The sequence below is a fragment of the Bufo gargarizans genome, chromosome 3, assembly GCF_014858855.1.
Source record: "Bufo gargarizans isolate SCDJY-AF-19 chromosome 3, ASM1485885v1, whole genome shotgun sequence".
Taxonomy (NCBI): domain Eukaryota; kingdom Metazoa; phylum Chordata; class Amphibia; order Anura; family Bufonidae; genus Bufo; species Bufo gargarizans.
This window is the reverse complement of record NC_058082.1, coordinates 26,093,141-26,112,941: the sequence shown is the minus strand read 5'-3', so window position 1 is coordinate 26,112,941 and position 19,801 is coordinate 26,093,141. Positions and strand designations below refer to the sequence as shown.

The 19,801-nt window shown below is 45.3% G+C and overlaps 1 protein-coding gene across 2 annotated transcripts in view; it reads left to right on the top strand.

The window, feature by feature from the left end:
* AMOTL1 (angiomotin like 1) overlaps nt 1-19,801 on the top strand; it is a 105,012-nt gene that overhangs the window by 20,795 nt on the left and 64,416 nt on the right. Inside the window, exon 3 of one of the 2 annotated variants that reach the window (XM_044287359.1) lies at nt 4,665-4,715. In XM_044287359.1, coding sequence (XP_044143294.1) covers nt 4,665-4,715 — 51 coding nt within the window. Of the gene's footprint in view, nt 1-4,664; nt 4,716-15,969; nt 16,096-19,801 lie in introns of those variants that run through there. The other variant, XM_044287360.1, reaches the window with a different exon arrangement.

Sequence of the window (19,801 nt, the reverse complement as noted above, 5' to 3'; positions counted from 1 at the left end):
AGGGAAGGAACTAAGATATAAGGGGCAGAGCACACACATGCAGACTTCAGTTATTGGGTCAGTTATTTCCATCAGTTTTTGCGAGCTAAAACCAGGAGTAGAGGCTACACAGAGATCAGGTATAATAGAAAGATCTGCCCGTGTTTTGTGTTTTTAACCCGCACCTGGTTTTGGCTCACAATAACTGATGGAAATAACTGATCAAAAAACTGATGTGTGAACAAGGCCTAACTGACACGTTGCCCCTGGCAACAGCATGCACAGCAAACTTGTCACGGCGTACAGCAACAAAACCGTGACACAGCCGTGACACATAGTTCCTTCATTAAATGCCTAATAATAATAATATAATAATAATAATATACAGTAGTAACATAGTAAGATCCTAACATAGTAATATACAGTACTAACACAGTAAAATCATAGCATAATAATATACAGTAGTAGGGATTGTCTGTATTACATAGCTCCTTCATTAAAGGGGTTCTCCGGGAATTAAGAATGAAAATATCTAAATATTACTTTATGATAAATATATTCCCAAATAATTTTCATTAGTTATAATGGCTCGTTTTGTCTGGGGAGCAAGCATTAGAAGAAATATAATGTCTGCCGTCCTATCAGTACACACAAAACCTGTCCTAATCACACAGCAGGACAAGTTACTTCAGAGCACTGAGCTAAAGAGCTGCCTCATCCTCCTCTCTACTTTGCTTGTCAGGAATTGTGATAATGAACACAGTTTATTATGATCTATGTCTGATGAATGATGAATCTCTGTAGGAGACATGAGGAGACATGAAGTACAGAGAGGATGGACAGGACAGACTGTGGTAATGTGGGGCTCTAGTAACGGAGACTGCAGACAAGTGCTGCTGCTCATTATCCACATCCCCACCTCCTCTCTGTACTTCATGTCTCCTCATGAACTCCATTCCTACAGAGATTCAGCTGATCATAATCCCTGACAAGTAGTAGAGGAGGATGAGGCAGCTCTTTAGCTCAGTGCTGTGAAGTAACTTGTCCTCCTGTGTGATTTGGACAGGTTCTGTGTGTATAAATATGACTACGGCCATTTAATTTCTCCTAATGATTGCTCAAGAGACTAAACAAGCCATTATAACTAATGAAAGGTACTTGAGAATATATTTATAATAAAGTAACATATACGTATTTTCATTTTCTTAATTCCCAGAGAATCCCTTTAAATGCAGTCTCAGGATTGGTGAGGTTCTCCAGAAATGGATACCCATAGTCTGACACTAGCAGCACTGATTGGATACTGTTAGACTGTGCAGGGACACACCCTCAACTAGTATCACCCAGTTGGACCAAATGTCCAACGAATATCAGATAGCTCCAGCAGCACCACGGCCTTCTCATTGTTTACCGCTGGCCCAGTGATGCCACGACTAGTATCAACTGGCCTGGACGGGGCTAAGCTCCATTCAAGTGAACAGAGTTTAGCCCCGCTCAGGCCAGTTGATACTAGTCGTGACGTCACTTGGCCAGCGGTAAACAGTGAGAAGGCTGCGGTGCTGCTGGAGCACCGCTGCCTTCTCAAACAGCTGATCGGCGGGGGTCCAGGGTGTCGGACCCCTGCCGATCAGATGCTGATGATCTATCCTCTAGATCAGTGTTTCCCAACCAGTGTGCCTCCAGCTGTTGCCAAACTACAACTCCCAGCATGCCCGCACAGCCAAATGCTGTCCAGACATGCTGGGAGTTGTAGTTTTGCAACAGCTGGAGGCACACTGGTTGGGAAACACTGCTCTAGATCATCAGTTAAAATAAACTGTAGAACCCCTTTAAACCCTCTCTAATACCCCATTGGATACATTCATCCATGGACAACACATGCTTGCTTCATGTTCTTCTTAGCCAACATCTGCTATTCATTACCAATACTTTCTTCATCCTGTCTAATCTATAGCCCCTCACCCAAGTGAGTGCTACCCCAGTTTAGGAATGTGTAGACACATATAAGATTTGGGAATGTAGTGTCTGGCATAATCAGGCGGCATCATACTATATATTTTTCATTTTCTCCCTCACTTGCATTCTTCATGTAAAAATAATTCTGTGTTATACTTTTCCTCTATTATTCCTACTAGAAATCTAGAACTAAATTCCCAGCAGTCTACATAAAGGTGCAGATAGGTGCTACCAGTTGGGATGTGTCTCTTCACAGTCTGATTGGATACTGCCAGACTGTGCAGGGAGTGCACCCCCCCCCCTCCCCCCCCCCCCCCCCCCAACTGGTAAAACTCAGGTGGACCAAATGTCCAGTAAATATCAGTTTGATAACTTAAGGAGGAGCTCTCACCTCTCCTGACATGCCTGTTTTAGCAACTACTTGCCCCTTGTGATAACAATTCTGGAGCATCTTTTTTATGACTCTATGTTGTGCCATTTCTTTATTATTATATGGGGGTGTGTCCCTGCACAGTCGGATACTATCCAATCAGTGCTGCCAATGGCGGACTATGCAGGGACACAACTGGTAATATCCATCTGGACCTTCATTGCAAACTGCCAGCAATTCAGAGGAATGGCACAACATAGAGTCATAGGAATAGATGCTCCAGAATTGTGATTACATGGGGGATGCAGACATGCCAGGAGAGGGGTCCTCCGTAAAATAAGTTCTGAGCACTGCCTGATCTCCGTGTGACGGATGGGGGGGCAGAACCCAAGCACAGAGGATCCCCTGTAGTCTTCTGGATGTGATGACATAGTCCTGCTGGAACGCGACGTGTAAAATTCCTGATCATCCGCTGGTCAGGACTAAATCGGTTAAATCTGCTAAGTCAAGCAGCCCACGACCTACCCCTGAGCAGCCCCCCCCCCCCCCCCCCCGATTCAGCCTCCGTCGGGTCCCACGCCCCCAGTTACTGCGCCTGTTTGGACTTCTGGTTGCTCTGAAATTATTTTACTTGATCCATTTTCTTAGGTCTCGTGAAGAAACCGCACAAAGACAAAACAAAGTTGTTTTTCTGCTATTTTAATAATTTAAGATGATAAAAGGATCTGGAGTTCTTGCTGGATTTATCCGCTGTGTCTGTTGCTTAGCAACCAGCGGAAAAAGTAGAAAAAAATGTACAAATGTGCAGAACACTCATCTTTTCTTGCTGACATGTGTGGGCAGACATTGCAAACTTAAAGAAATAAGTCATCAACCGGATTACTTGAAGATATAGAATAAGATCAACTATTTACGGTAATTCGCAATCTATAAGATTGGCTTCCGTAAACCCGCTTCACGTGTGAGCTGGGCACTACTGATATACGTGACTGCGCGTCAGTGCACAGAGCCGCTGTTGTGCAGCGTCTTTCTGTCCGGGGCTATATGGCATCCGGCATCACAACTGATGGACCGGATGTGTGAGATAATCTCATAGAAAACTATGGAAACCGCTCTAAGCTTCATTTCTCCTCTGACGTTCTTTACTTCATGTCAGAGGAACCGAACCGGATTGCTGAACATTTCCCCTTTTTTGTAAAGCAGAAATACACAAGAAAATGTAGGGGTCATTTATCAAACTGGTGTAAAGTACAACTGACTTAGTTACCCATAGCAACCAATCAGATTCCACCTTTCATTTTCTAAAGGAGCTGTGCAAAATGAAAGGTGGAATCTGATTGGTTGCTATAGGTAACTAAGCCAGTTCTACTACTGGTGGTACTGGCTGTATCGGGATACGGTTTAGCTTCATCCAAATTTTCTGATTGGTCACACTGGGTTGTATGATCCTAATTGGGTTTTCATGGGTCATCAGTGTCACCTGATGAAGATGTAGCAAAAATTAAAATGGGATTCCTTCCGGGGGGTTACTATAAACTCATCCCAGGGGTCAAACTGGCCTACCAGAGTAAAGATCTAGCAGAAGACAACCCATTTGGAGGTGACTATGGAGCCAATCAGGGGCAGACTGTCCATAAATCCTACAGGGAAATTTCCTAGTGGGCTAATACCTAGGGGTTCGTTTGAGCCCTTCTCACGGCTGCTGGCCACATAACAATCTGATGTTCCCACCACTAATTAATGCTAGGACATCAGGTACTTATACACCTGGCTAATGGCTGGAGGTGCCCTCCTGAATTCAACTGTATCGCTGTCCTCAGGATGATGATACAGTTTCATATTGTGCTGTGGTATTTGGTTCTGCAGGGGCAGTATTTTTTTGCTGCTCTATAGTATTGCAGGCCCCAATTCTACAGTTGGCCCTGCCTACACGTGTGGCCCCACCTTCAATTGAGTTCAGGAGGGCACCTATGCCCGCCGGCCAGGTGCATAAGTGCCTAATGCACCTAAATTAATTAATGCAGAGAGCGTCAGGGCTGGCGGCCAAGAGGAGGGCTCAGGTGACCCTCTGGGCATTGGCCCACCGGGAAATTTCCCTGTAGGGTCTATGGCCATTCCACCCATGGCCCATTGGAACAGGATATGGGGCCTACTTCAGATGGAGGGGCCTTTCCATAAGCCCTATACTGGCCACAGAGTCAGTGTCTATGAAGGGGTATGTTGGGCATTTGTAGGTACATTACCACTTTTTCCTTCCATCTTCTGACCCTACCACTGCTTGCTATGTCTTTTACCCATGCTCTTTGCCTCTAATCTTTGAGAATATTATAATTCATATTCATTTTTGCCTCTATTACAGGAAGCAGCAATTCCAATATAATGACACCTGAGTTCTGGTCGGATCAGCCAGGTAAGACAAAGATATATCTTTATTGCCCTCAATTACCCCCCATATTTTGGAAGTATTTTCTATTCTCAGTGGATACCTGCTTTGTGTTCAATGCCATCTTACAGTAGTTTGACCAATAGAGCTTGGTGAATACCCTTTGTGATATCAACAAGGCCACTCACAGAACTTATGGGCTCCATGACACAACGAAAAACCCATGGAAGTTAACAAAAAGAGACATCACTCTCAAAAGTTGACTTGGTGACTCGGTGAACTGGGATAAACAGACCCTTGTTCAGGGGTCGTAACTATAGAGGGTGCAGAGATTGTGGTTGCACCCAGGTTCGGGAGCCTGAGGAGGCCCATAAGGTCTCTCTTCCCCATATGAGGAGACCAGTACTCTAAATGATGCATGATAGTTGGGGGTCCTCTTAGTGACTTTGCATTTGGGCCCCGGGGCTACATGTTACACTTCTGTCCCTGTTCTCCTGGAAGGGGAGGGTCCCAAAAGCAGAACAATATGATATTGATGACCAGGCTACCCTAAGGATAGGTGATCAATCTTGAAGTCCTGGAAAACCCTTTTAAAGGGCTTCTGTCAGCCCACTAAACCGTTTTTGTTTTTTTTGGTTTACTAATAATCCCTATACTGCGAGCTCCCTATACATAAGTTAAATAATCATTTTGGTTCAGTAGAATTTTATAAAAAGCTATTTTTTAAATTACCTTGCTACCAGCAAGTAGGGCGGCTACTTGCTGGTAGCAGCCGCATCCTCCGATCCTAATGACGCCCCCTCCGCATTGTGATTGACAGGGCCAGGGAACGGAATCGTTCTCTGCTGGCCCTGCCTGTTTGCAATCAAAATCCATGGGCCTGCGCCGCGTCCGTACCTATCTTCAATGTGCGCAGGCGCACTGAGAGGCGGCCACTCGCTCAGCCGCTCCATCCTCAATGCGCCTGCGTCGGGTGTAGATGTGACGTCATCGGCGCAGGCGCATTGAGGATGGAGCGCCGAGCGAGCGGCCGCCTCTCAGTGCGCCTGCGCACATTGAAGATAAGTACGGCCGATTTTGAATGCAAACAGGCAGGGCCAGCAGAGAACGATTCCGTTCCCTGGCCCTGTCAATCACAATGCGGAGGGGGCGTCATTAGGATCGGAGGATGTAGCTGCTACCAGCAAGTAGCCGCCCTACTTGCTGGTAGCAAGGTAATTTAAAAAATAGCTTTTTATAAAATTCTACTGAACCAAAATGATTATTTAACTTATGTATAGGGAGCTGGCAGTATAGGGATTATTAGTAAACAAACAAAAAAAATACGGTTTAGTGGGCTGACAGAAGCCCTTTAAATGTTCAATTAGCTGTAACCATCTTTCTGTCTCTTTGCTTTTATTTTTGTCCTGCGCTGAACATAGTCCATGCTGGTCAGTGCCACATCACTTCTGACCTTGAAAACCTTGAAAAGCTACAATTTTCAGAAATCCTCCCACCCCGACCCCCTCCACCATCCTGAGCACAAACGATATAAAGTTTTAATCCACTTAGTGACAGACCTGCCGCTCATCCTTCCCTTTATCAATAATTTGCAGCCATTTTTGTCACTGTATTCTGTACCTGCGGCGTTTTTCCTAATGTATTGTCTGTGTTCCCTTTTGGCTGTTCATACATAAAACATGACAGATGATGCCGGATGACATAAAGGGCTTAGAAACAGGCGATAGATATAAAGGAACAGATCTGCGTTCTGTTGAGTGCTGGGCAGGGCTGTATCTCCCACTAGGCACAAGAGGGCATGTGCCTAGGGAGGCGCCGGAGAGTAATGTTATATATATATATATATATATATATATGCAGTACACTCCCCCCCCTTCAGTGTAGGTCAGCCCGTGGGAGGTTTTAGCTCCCCATTTTTTAGTTTACCCCGTCTACTTGTATTGGCTCCACCTTCTCTTAATTTGGACCCTGATAGGGAGTTAGGGAGTATTCAGACTTGGTTCGTAGGGCAGAAACTGCTATAATTACAGCCCTGCTAAGGGTGGCGAGCAGGCTAGACTTTCAGGGTGTGCACTAGGCCTAACGCAGTGGGCCTTATTTCTCAAAACCATTTCCCAGAAAAAGGGTCGTGGTTGCCTATAGCAACCAATCAGAACTCAGCACTCATGTCTTTAACTGCTGTGGAAAAATGAAAGCTGCGCTCTGATTGGTTGCTATGGGCAACAAAGACAGGGTATCAATTTTATCTTCCCCTAATTTAACCCATCTTGAACTAAACACAACTGAGATCCCAGCTGATATAATTTCCAGTTTTTTTTGCTTTTTTTTACCCCCAGTTTATACTATATGTTATACTTGTGCAGCGAGCTGCAGTGGAGAGCGGAGAGGATAGGAGTGATAGTACCAAAAATAATGGCTATAGTTACTCACTCTGACACTCGCCTGGGCTGTGCAGTAATGAGAAGGTCACAACTTTTCTTCCCTTCGGGGCACACCCTGGTTCTGGAGGTTCCCCTGCCTGGTGTTGGTTGGGGTGCCCTTGGTGGTGATGAATTGTGAGGGTCCATGGCAGCTGATGGTGTTGGTGCAGTGTGTCGGTGCAGGCAATAATGACACCAAGGTAACAGCAGAACGGTTCATGTATATTAGTCGCTCAGCAGGTATGGACTGGCAGTTTTACAGAGTGTGTAACTCACAAGCGGCCCCAAAACCCGATCAGTTCAGCCCTAATGCATTCTGAATGGATAAGGATCCGCTCAGAATGCATCAATTTGGCTGCGTTTGGTCTCCGTCGCGTTTTTTAGACGGTCACTAAAACGCAGCTGGCAGCGTTTTGGTGACCGTCTGACGATGCAGAGACGAACGAATCCGTCCTGACTTACAATGTAAGGGTCCATTCACACTTCCGTTGTTTCTTTCCTGATCTGTTCCGTTTTTTGCGGAACAGATCTGGACCAGTTCTGTACCCATTCATTTTCATTTTTTTTCAGGACCCATTGAAAATGAATGGGTACAGAACTGGTCCAGATCAGGAAAAAAACAACGGACGTGTGAATGGACCTTAAGTCAATAGGGACGGATCCGTTTTTCACTGACACAATATGGTGCAATTGAAAACGGATCCGTCCCCCATTGACTTTCAATGTAAGTCTGTTTTGACTTAGACTTTTTTTTAATAAATAATGCAAACGGATCCGTTATAAACGGATACAAGCGTTTGCATTATTGGTGCGGATCCGTCTGTGCAGATACAAGACGTATCCGCACCAAACGCGAGTGTGAAAGTAGCCTAAACTGATCTACCCCTCTGTGGCATGAACACCTTGGGGAACTTTATTATTGCCCTGTGCTGTGTTTTGAGGTCTGGCACCTCCTCTAAATTAAATGCCTCCTCCAGGGGTACAGGAGGCATGTCATTTAGACAAGGCGGGCACCGGTCTTGATAAATCTGGACCATTATCTGTTTTATTTTGCAGTCATTTTTTATTGTTTCAGCGCATATTATTAGCGCTAGTATTCTGAATGTCGCACTCTCCCTCGAGACCTCTGTGTAGAGCAGAGATTTCATAGTCTCTTCTCTCTGCCAATTGCTATCGTTGCGCTCTTTGTCGCCCCCCTACCGAGGAATGGGGGAAAGCAAATTAACCACTATTATTACTGATCTGGTCGTCATGTAGGACTAGATCAGCTGAATGTAATGATACCTTTCAGTGATCTGTTGCTTCATCCTGGAGAAAAAGTACTTTTTTTCAGCCATATTCAAATGAGCAGTTAAGTGCACCAAGGGCGGACCTAAGCCACTCTGTGGCACCCTTGCTCCTCCTGGTTTCTCTGCCAGCCCCTCCCTCCCCTTCTTGATTGACAGGGCCAGGCTCCTTCATAGTCATCTCACCCGGTTGAGATGCATCATCTCTAGCCAGCTCCGGCTGAATCTGGCGCACGCGCAGAGAAGTGCACTGACCTGAGCTTCATCTGCACGCTGCGCTGGATGAAGCAGGTGCTGGCTTGGCCTGGCAGAATAGCATTGTTTAGAGACCGGCCACCCTGATTATTTAGCTGAGCGGCTCTTCCTCCATTAACATACAGCGCATGCGCAGTGATCACAGTTCTTTTATTACCTAAGACAGCAAGAGGGACATGGTTTGAAAACCAATCACCTACAGCAGGCACGCTCAACCTGCGGCCCTCCAGCTGTTGTAAAACTACAACTCCTACAATTCCCTGCTGTAGGCTGATAGCTGTAGGCTGTTCGGGCATGCTGGGAGTTGTAGTTTTGTAAAAGTTGGAGGGCCTCAGGTTGAGCATGCCTGACCTACAGTATAAGGGCTCATATACACGAACGCTGTTTGGTTCCGCATCTGAGCCGCATTTGTTGTGGACCCATTCATTTCAATGGAGCTGCAAAAGATGCGGACAGCGCTCCTTATGCTGTCCGCATCCTTTGCTCCATTCAGTGGGGTCGCAAAAAAAATATCGAACATGTCTAATTCTTCTCCGTTTTGCGGACAAGAATAGGCATCTCTATTATGGGCAGCCCGTTCCGTTCCGCAAAGTGCAATAAGCATGAACAAGACGCGTTACCACAAAGTCTTACTATACCGCCCCCTGTGGGTAGGATTGTAGATCTTAACAAATATTGACATTTTTATACCTGACCGGAACATGAGTCGCAGCCGTCTCTGACTCTAAGCGGTCTCTCCTCGTGGCCCGCTCACGTGATTTAGGGCAGGGAGAAGATCAATCTGGGATTACTGCAGCTTTTTAAGTATTTTACATTTAATGCTGATCCGCCTTTTAAGACGACATAATCCGGCGTAAAACGTCCTTGGTACCGCGCCGACAGCTGGTTTTCTCTCTTGTAATCTAATCTTCAGCTGGATGAGCCTCAGAGAACCAATAATCGTACAGTATACGGCCATGGCTCTGTACAGGCCAGCGGAGGAACAGGTCATGATATTACAGGCCAACCAACTTTCTGGAAACCTGATATTAAAAACAGATGTGCCGAGACGACGCCGAGACTTTTTTTCTTTTTCCACATACTGTCTTTTTTTCACTTTGCTCACTCTCCGGCGCGGGGGAGAGGCCGTCCTTACACTTGTCTCTATGGAAAATTGTGAACTGGATGAAACCTTCATGGCTATAAAACCCTGGACTTGAGTGGTGACGGGAAATCTCATCTGATTCATAGATGAACTACTAGTATTGGACAGAGTCCCGCAATACATAGAAATGCTAGGGATTCAACGGGATCCTGACTCCTGCTCGAAACTCCTTACGTGTCAGATACTTCTGATCTGTTATACGGGGAGTATTTTTGGGGGGTGAATATGAGTTAATATTGTCCGGAAGAAGAGCAGCAATCACAGCTAAAACGTTATACACCTCAAAGATATTGTATGAATGTCAGGCAATCCCGTGGATTTCGCGAGACTGGCCTACCATCTAATATACTGTATATTGGGTGTCCAGACTCTCTTAGGTGAAATCCAACATGCCTGATCCTTTTCTGTTTTAAAATGGGGGTCATTTCACCTCCTTTCTTTAGCGCTGCAGGCCTGGACTTTCATGAATCTAGGGGGCAATGCTTTATAGTGTGACTGGCGGCGCAGGAAAGCGGCGCAGGGACACTGTAATCCCACTCCTTGCCTGTGTGCGCGCTGCCAAGGCTGCTCATTATTCAATAGCAGCCTCGGTTGGCTCGGAGGAACAATGGCAATGTACGAAAGTGGCCGGGGAAGGAAGCCACTGCGAGAGGAGATAGGACGGGAGCTACTGCGCATGCGTGTGAGTCTATGCACGCTCCTAGCCACCAGAAAGCATGTCATTTTTATGTTAATGTGCAAGACCGGCCGCCACTGCTGCATTGAAAGTAATTTAGTAAGGTTCTTATAATACCATTTTACACAAAATAAATGTCACATACCGAGGTGAGACAACCCCTTTAAGGGAGAAAAGTTGCCGCCAGAGGTGAGTGGTGAGGTGGTTATTCCACTATCCCTATTGAGAACACAGTGCATACTCAGCAGAGTGGGCGCGTATGGGGTGGGTAGAAAAGAGGTAGCTGTCGCCCAACAGCTCTTTATGGTGCAGCGCCACCATTTTTGTCCTGCTGTTCTTACAAGCATCACCTAAGGATATCAATTTAAGCTGGCGCCCCCTGCAGAGAGGGGCAGGGATTGCAGCAGGATAAGAAACCCAAGGGCCACATTCGTGCCTAGATTATTAAGGTCCAGGACATCCCATCAGGGAATTGAACCCTGAAAGGTCCTAGTTACAGACACGTGTGAAGAAAGAAAAACTCAATCTGATTTTATTTTCCAGGACCAGCACAACATCCATGGGTGTCTCTATCAGGGCAGTTGCTAGGGGCCCAACAACTAAGGGGGCCATTTCCAATCAGACATAGGGTGCAGTTAGTGATAAAATATACATTAAGGCAGTGGAAAATTTAGAACGACCTCATTCTAAGTTTTATTATGGATCCTCAAGGTTACTTCTTCTGTTTGGTGTTACTTTTTGCATTTTTCTTCTACTGTGACATCACTACATTATTCCTGTTCTGTGACATCATATATGCACTATTCTTCCATGTGACATCACTGAGTACACAAATCCTGTACTATGACATCGCCGCCTTTATTATGTGTTGTGACATCACTGTGTGTACTATGCCAATATTGTGGCATCAATGTATGTACTATCCTTCAACTGTGCACATTATTCCCCTATTATTATATCACTATGTGCATTATCCCTGTGCTGTGACATCACTATGTGCATCATCCTTGTGCGATGACATCAGATATGTGCCTTAGCCTTGTGCATTAGGGTGACCAATCATAAGCTTTCCTAACGATATTGTTGATAGTGGTCGTGGTGGAATGGGGCCTCATTCCAAGTTTTGCTCTGAGGCCCCTGGTTACTTGTTACGCCCTTGGCCACGTCTGCCCGTGGGTTGTACTGGTATTGCACCTCATCTAAGTGAATAGGGCTGAACTGCAAAACCAAACAGACCGTGGACAGATGTTGCACTGTTTCTGGGAAAACAAGACAGACCTTTTTATCCAATCCTGGAAAACTAATTTTACAGCAGCAGTGGAGTTATATGGCGTTATATGGAGTTATATGGCGTTATATGGGGTTATATGGCGTTATATGGTTATATGGAGTTATATGGAGTTATATGGCGGTATATGGAGTTATATGGTTATATGGAGTTATATGGAGTTATATGGCGGTATATGGTGTTATATGGAGTTATAGGGAGTTATGTGGCGTTATATGGGGTGATATGGCATTATATGGAGTTATATGGAGTTATATGGCGTTATATGGAGTTATATGGCGTTATAGGGAGTTATATGGAGTTATATGGCGTTATATGGTTATATAGAGTTATATGGCGGTATATGGAGTTATATGGCGTTATATGGCGTTATATGGGGTGATATGGCGTTATATGGAATTATATGGCGTTATATGGGGTGATATGGCGTTATATGGAGTTATATGGCGTTATATGGCGTTATATGGAGTTATATGGAGTTATATGGCGTTATATGGAGTTATATGGAGTTATATGGCATTATATGGTTATATGGAGTTATATGGCGGTATATGGAGTTATATGGAGTTATATGGCGTTATATGGGGTAATATGGAGTTATATGGTGTTATATAGGGTGATATGGAGTTATATGGTGTTATATGGAGTTATATGGAGTTATATGGCGTTATATGGAGTCATATGGAGTTATATGGCGTTATATGGCGTTATATGGTTATATGGAGTTATATGGCGTTATATGGCGTTATATGGTTATATGGAGTTATAGGGAGTTATATGGCATTATATGGTTATATGGAGTTATATGGCGGTATATGGAGTTATATGGAGTTATATGGCGTTATATGGGGTGATATGGAGTTATATGGTGTTATATAGGGTGATATGGTGTTATATGGAGTTATATGGAGTTATATGGTGTTATATGGAGTTATATGGAGTTATATGGCGTTATATGGAGTCATATGGAGTTATATGGCGTTATATGGCGTTATATGGTTATATGGAGTTATAGGGAGTTATATGGCATTATATGGTTATATGGAGTTATATGGTGGTATATGGAGTTATATGGAGTTATATGGCGTTATATGGGGTGATATGGAGTTATATGGTGTTATATAGGGTGATATGGTGTTATATGGAGTTATATGGCGTTATATGGAGTCATATGGAGTTATATGGCGTTATATGGCGTTATATGGCGTTATATGGTTATATGGAGTTATATGGCGTTATATGGAGTTATAGGGAGTTATATGGCGTTATATGGAGTTATAGGGAGTTATATGGTGTTATATCGAGTTACAGGGAGTTATAGGGAGTTATTTGGAGTTATATGGCTGTCTATCTGCAGCTGAATTCTTTGGGTGTGCAGCGAGCCCAGGAGGGGAGAACAGGAGGAGGAGAATGGTTGTGACAGTGACAATGATGGGGTTGCTAGCTCTCATGGTGGCAATGATCAGAGGGAGCATCCTTTCTTCTCTCAGGGCACAGTCTGGGCTTCTTGGGGGCCCCTGCCTGGTGGTAGTTGGGGTGCCCTTGATGGTGGGTGGTTGGCAGGGTGCGAGGCCGGAGGATGGATGGTGGAGTCAATAACCAGTAATAAAGTCTCTCTACTGAATAGATGATAGGAGTTGCAGCACATATAACAGCAATAGGCGCAGTACTGCGGTATATCCCAGTATAGGCAGTAGCAATGATGGTAGTAGTAGTCCTCCCTGAGTCTCTCTGTCTGGATACACTTTGCAGTCTTTCCAAATAACCACAGGCGTGCAATTCCATTCTCATTAACTCTTTCTGCAATGCTCAGGCTGCGGGATACGGATCCCAGATCAAATGGCCAACCTGTCGTCCCAAATCACGTCCCAGCTCTAGGCCTGCTCAGCTAAGAATCTATAACCAGGGGTGGGACCAGCCCATCGGCCTGAAAACCTGCACTGAAAAAAAAAAGAAGAAAAAAAAGCTGCCATTTAACTATTTGTTGCCCATATATAACCATTAGGGATTCTCAGTTCAGATGTAAAAGATAATACTTTAACATTAGCATGCTTAGACAATATTTCACTCTTTAGCGGTGATCCGCTGGGTCACTGCAGTTGTGATTGGGAGAAGGACTAGGAAACTAGAAATATGTATTGCCTTGGATTCAGATAGCAGACTTCAGACAATGTCAATGCAGACTGAATGATAGCAGAGCCAATTATTGTTCCCACGGGTGAGCTGAGAGTGATGGAGACTCCTGGGCTCTGGCGGTCATGGGTCCATTACCAACTACTAGAGCCGTGGTGCACTAGAGGAGCGCTTATCACTTGAGCTGGAGTGATCACACTGACCAAAGGGCTATGTCCTTCCAGTCATGGGACTGCCGTTGGGAATGGTGAGGACAGACCTCAAATGTCTGTGCCCCTGGACCCCTTCATGTTCTGTGACGGAGGACAGAAACACAGACGACACTGAGTCAGCATGAGGAACAGTCAGAGGCTGAGGAGACATCTGGCTCCTTGCAGGGAATGACACACAGACCTGACATAATGAAGACATTTGCAGGCTTAGCACAATCACAATGTGACCTCGTATGAAGGTGAGAACATAGCAGCTTCACTAACTAGAGAAGTTAAAGGAAACCTTCACCTCCATCTTATTTCGAGATCCAAATCCTGTGCTGTTTAATATCTTAAAGGGGTTGTGCCACAAAAATATTCTACATTTTTCAAACCAGCCCCTGGATATGAATACTTTTGTAACTGCTTGTCATTAAAAATGTAGTACAGCCAGTAAGCTATTCAATATAATGTATCTGTACAGCGCCACCTGCTGTTCGTTCCTTTCCTTATTTCTTGTCCACCACACAGAGGTGGTCGCACACTCTCAGTTTAAATCTTCAACTGCCACCAATTACAGTTATAAGAAAAGAGCTACAGCAGAAAGGACACGTCCCTTGAGCTCCCAGCCTCAAATAAATCTAGCAGAGCAATTGAAACAATGAATGTGGAGATCTCTGGATCCATGTGAGGTACAAGGCTGGTTCTAGCTAGAGAGAGATTGTCCTGTACTATATGACGTCCGATTTCATTTTTTACATCAGTCATGGGATAATCCTTTTAATATATATCTTTATAGTGGTCAGAGCTCATTTTTTCTGATACAGAGCTCCGAATTCCCTGCATAGATAGTTATATGACATTACCTGCAACCGCCAGTAGGGGGAGCTTAAGAGCTTACTGTATACTATGTATGCATTGAACACAGTATGCAGTAAGCTCCTAGGCTCCCTCTAGCGGTGGATGCAGGTAGGCACAGCTTATATAGCTGTGTCCTACAAGGAGCTCTGATTTCTAGAAAGTATGTTAAGTAATTAATCAGAACACTGATTTGGACCTGTTATTATTAGTGTTCAGAGGTGAAATCCCCTTCCAGCTGCCCCTGTATCCAGGATCTGGGGGACACATGGCGGCTGCTGTCCTGGACTTTTAAAGGCAGAACATTTGGCTCCCATTGGAAGATTACAGGTTGGGAGATGTGGAAGACAGAAGCAGATCTGGGAGATGATGGAAGCTCCTGTGATAATGGGCCGGGTAATCCTTGTAATCCAGCAAATCGCCGGGGAGCGGCGGCCAGGAGGCACGGGATCTGGCAGGCAGCGCCCAGGCGGCACAGGATCTGGCGGCAGCACCAATCAGATGTGCAGCTGTGATCTGCTCCGCAGGGGATGGGCTGGTCTGTACTACATAGAGAAGAAGAGAGGACATAGAAGGATAGATAGATGGATGGATAGGTAGATAGATAGATAATTGGCATAGTGCAGTATAATCCTGCAGACTTGAAAACTGAGGGACAGGCAGCCATATTGTCCTTTACAGGTGACTTCCCCTTTAAACCGTCCTGCTCAGTAGTAATGGACATTATTACTCCCCACATTCTGATTGCTATGATGATGGGTGCAGTTTCAGGACATAATCTGCATGTTATGTTGTGGAGAGGAAAGGGTAGTTCCAAGTATTTCATGTAAAGTCGGCTCTAGGACCCGGAGAGTCACACCACCCATCAGATTCTTCTCGGTGCACACATCGCCGGGCAGTAAGACCCTGCGCAGTTCTACCTCAGTCGCTAAGATCTTGTTTCGGTGACCGCCGGCACTAGGACCCAGGGCGAGAGGCAGATAAGCTTGCTCTCGGCTCTAGGACCCGGCGGCGCTCGCACATTCCTCTCATTCCAGTGAATGGGGCTGATTGTTGGTGCAGAGCTCCGGAGCGCAGCGCACACTGCCCGCTGTGACGGGACCATGCTGAGCCCCCCGGCCGCCCCCCGACTGTCTGCCTGGGACTGGTGCGAGAGGTAAGCAGGCGGCTGTGTGCCCGCTCACTCTGCGGAGCCGGAGAAAGTAGTGTGCGGGGTGCCAGCCTGGGGGCAGCCGGCGGGACAGGCTGGCATCAGATCAGTGCCACCTCCTGCCAGGCCCCTCACTGCATGGAGTCAGTGCCCTACTATTACTAGTGTGTAGTATCCGTGTCATCTGTAGTGTTACTAGTATTATTACTACTAGCATTATTACTACTAGCATTGCGTTCTTTATTATTAGAGCATGCATTGGCACCTATGGTATTATTGTTATTATTCTCACATATAGAATATTCCGCAGGACTTTTATCTTTATTATATGTATTATTATTTTTACTACTATTATTGTGTTATTTATTGTTAGGATCTGCCCTGGCATCATTGGTGTATATATTTTTATTATTATAATTATTATTATTATTACTACTATTATTTATTTTTTATTATAGCAAGCATTGGCACTTCTATATCTAAATAGTATTAATAGTATCTTTATTATATGTATTATTTTATTTTTTATTGGTATTATTATATTTTTTACTACTATCATAGTTTTTTTTTTATTGTACCGCACATTGGCACCTCTGTATCTTAATATTAGTAATATCTGTAGTATCTTTATTATCCGCAGTAATAATATTATTATTCTTAGTGTGTTCTTTATTACTACGATGTGCATTGGCGCCTCTTATACCAGTTGTTGGAGAATTCTCTATTTCTCTCCTTGCACCTATGATTATGGTCGTTCCTTGCACCGCGCTGGCACGTTTCTCCAGCGTTAGTATTATTACCCTCCTCCTACATAAAATGCCCTCTCCTCTGCTGCCAGCAGGGATGTAGCTGCTTGTGGCGCTCGGTGCCAGGGAGGTGCAGACAATCCACACTGGGTATCACAGGACGAACTTGAAGGAGTTGTTTTTGCATATGGACATTATAGAGGAACTCCGCTGTTTGGGACCCCCACTGTGATCCAGAGCGGAGGGCTTGTATTACAGGGTCAGACAAGGATACAGCTGAATGCCAGGGGGTAGAGCGGCTGGGGAAATGCCAGGGGTCTATTGAAGAATAATCTAGGGACACCTCCAGCTACCGGGTCTTTTACAGATTCTCTGTCGTGGGTGTTATTATAGTAGTAATGTAATATTGGGGTACAGATACTGAAGCTGGCACCCCAGTATGTACCTCCCGGATTAGGCAATAGGATGCAGTTATTGAAATGAGCCAGGGGCACCATGGGGTGGAATAGGTCTCTGAATTAGTTGCCCATGATGCCACGTCTATCTGTTAAATATTTCATTAATATGGCGTGTCGCATGCAAGCTGGCATCGTGTTAATGAATAGGGCCCATGACAAAATCAGCTCTGCTATATCAGTATTACTTCCCTCTTCTGCTATGCAATTTCTATTACTACATAAGCCTCGCTTCTGCCATATCCAGGTGATTTGCCCTCATCCATCCATTAACACGGTGCAGAAATATTTGGTTCATCACCCCGCCGCCTGGCACGTGCCTGTCGCTGCAGATGTTCACACCCTGACGGCTTGGTGTCGGGTCCAGGTGGGGGATGCACCATTGAGGGTTTGCAGATGTGGAGATATTTGGGTGTTTGGCTTCAGAGCTGCTGGACTGTGTCAGGGTGTCTTGACGTTCTTGCAATGTAGTCCTACAGATGTCATCTCCCAGTAGAAGTGGATGGAAATTTGGTGGTGAGATGCAACTTTTGGAGAGGTCTTTGAGCCGCTCAATGCTTGTCTGTGTGCTGTAAAGTCAGGTGCCGGTGCTATGTCATTGCCTCGATACATCTAACATAGGAAGTGAAGCAACTTTGCAAATAGTTTTGGTTAAAAATTTCCTACCGTTTTGTCTCTGCAGTGACTATGGAGACCTATATGTCTCCATGGTTACAGACTACAAACACACCTTGTGTAGTCTGACCCTGCAGTCATATTTTCTGCTTCCTACTTCCTTTGACTCTACCGAAGGTATGTTGGTTACGATGGTAGACATAGCCTTGCAATTTGGTCAGAGAATTTCCATTGTGGGGGAAATATACTATCACCAACCCTCAGCAGATTCAGGGTAACCTTTGCTTGGTAGGCAGTTGCCCTGGCTTATTTGGAGGCTACCTACCTCGGTGCACTCACAGTGTATTCTGAATCATCACAAGGGGTCTTTTCTCGAAAGGGGTTATTGAGTTCCTATAAATGAGGCATGTAATAGACCTGTACTGAAAATTCCACCCCTGACCTGAGATGTTGGAGGCCCCTGACCTAAGATGTTGGAGGCCCCTGACCTGAGATGTTGGAGGCCCCTGACCTGAGATGTTGGAGGCCCCTGACCTGAGATGTTGGAGGCCCCTGACCTGAGATGTTGGAGGCCCCTGACCTGAGATGATGGAGGCCCCTGACCTGAAATGTTGGAGGCCCCTTACATGAGATGTTGGAGGCCCCAGACCTGAGATGTTGGAGGCCCCAGACCTGAGATGTTGGAGGCCCCTGACCTGAGATGTTGGAGGCCCCTAACATGAGATGTTGGAGGCCCCTAACATGAGATGCTGGAGGCCCCTAACATGAGATGTTGGAGGCCCCTGACCTGAGATGTTGGAGGCCCCTGACCTGAGATGTTGGAGGCCCCTGACCTGAGATGTTGGAGGCCTCTGACCCCAGATGTCGGAGGCCATGGATTTTGCTATGTTTGTTCATGCAGATACTTCCATGCAGCTACTTCTATGGATTTGCTGTGTATATAGCCCTCAGTGTGTCTTTAGGGACCGCAATATGGATGTCCCCTACAGCCATGGCCCTCCAAAATTCAGCCTTTTTTATAGAGATAGGAGACCACTTTAACTTATATCACAGCTCCCTGGTCTTCCAGTGCCAACTCTAAGTTCCTGTATTGGCTCATAGGCATTGTGATGCTGAGCTTACTCATAGGTGTAGGCTTCTCAATATCCGGTAATGTGATGTGTCATAGATCTGATTCTTCATTTACTCAGTGCCCATTGGCATCTATTTACTGACAGTAGAATGTGGGCACTGGGCATTTTGCAGCGCTGAAATGGGCTGCAGTATAAAGTGTAAATAGATGCCTATTGTGATGCTTGTGAATGGCATATCTGATGTATGAATCACTGTCCTGCAAGTATAAAAGACTCGCCAGGCTCCAGGATTTTTAATGGGGGGGTTAGAATATTGCGGCATCCGTTTTACCGTTCATCATATCTGCAAAAACAGGTCTGAAGCGTAGGTCCGACTATTGGTCCAAAACATCGCCATTCTGATCTTACACTCCAGTTGAGCCCATCAACAAGTAGAGTCTGTTGTGCTGTTCCATAAAGAGCATTTTTGTATATATCCTCCATGGGCAATAGGGACCCGATCGGGCACACGGCATCCGTTATTGGTCAATAGGCGAGTGCGCCCATTGCTCTACCGTCTGCGCAAATACAGGTGCTGCCAAAGTGACAGCAAAGTGATTTTGGTAAAAGTACTACTTAAAGGGGTTGTCTCACTTCAGGAAATTGTATTTACTATTTAGAGAAACTTAATAAAAGCCACTTACTAATGTATTGTTATTGTCCATATTGCTTCCTTTGCTGGCTGGATTAATTTTTCCATCACATTATATACTGCTCGTTTCCATGGTTACGACCAACCTAATATCCAGCGGTGGTGGTCGTGCCTGCACACTATAGAAAAAAG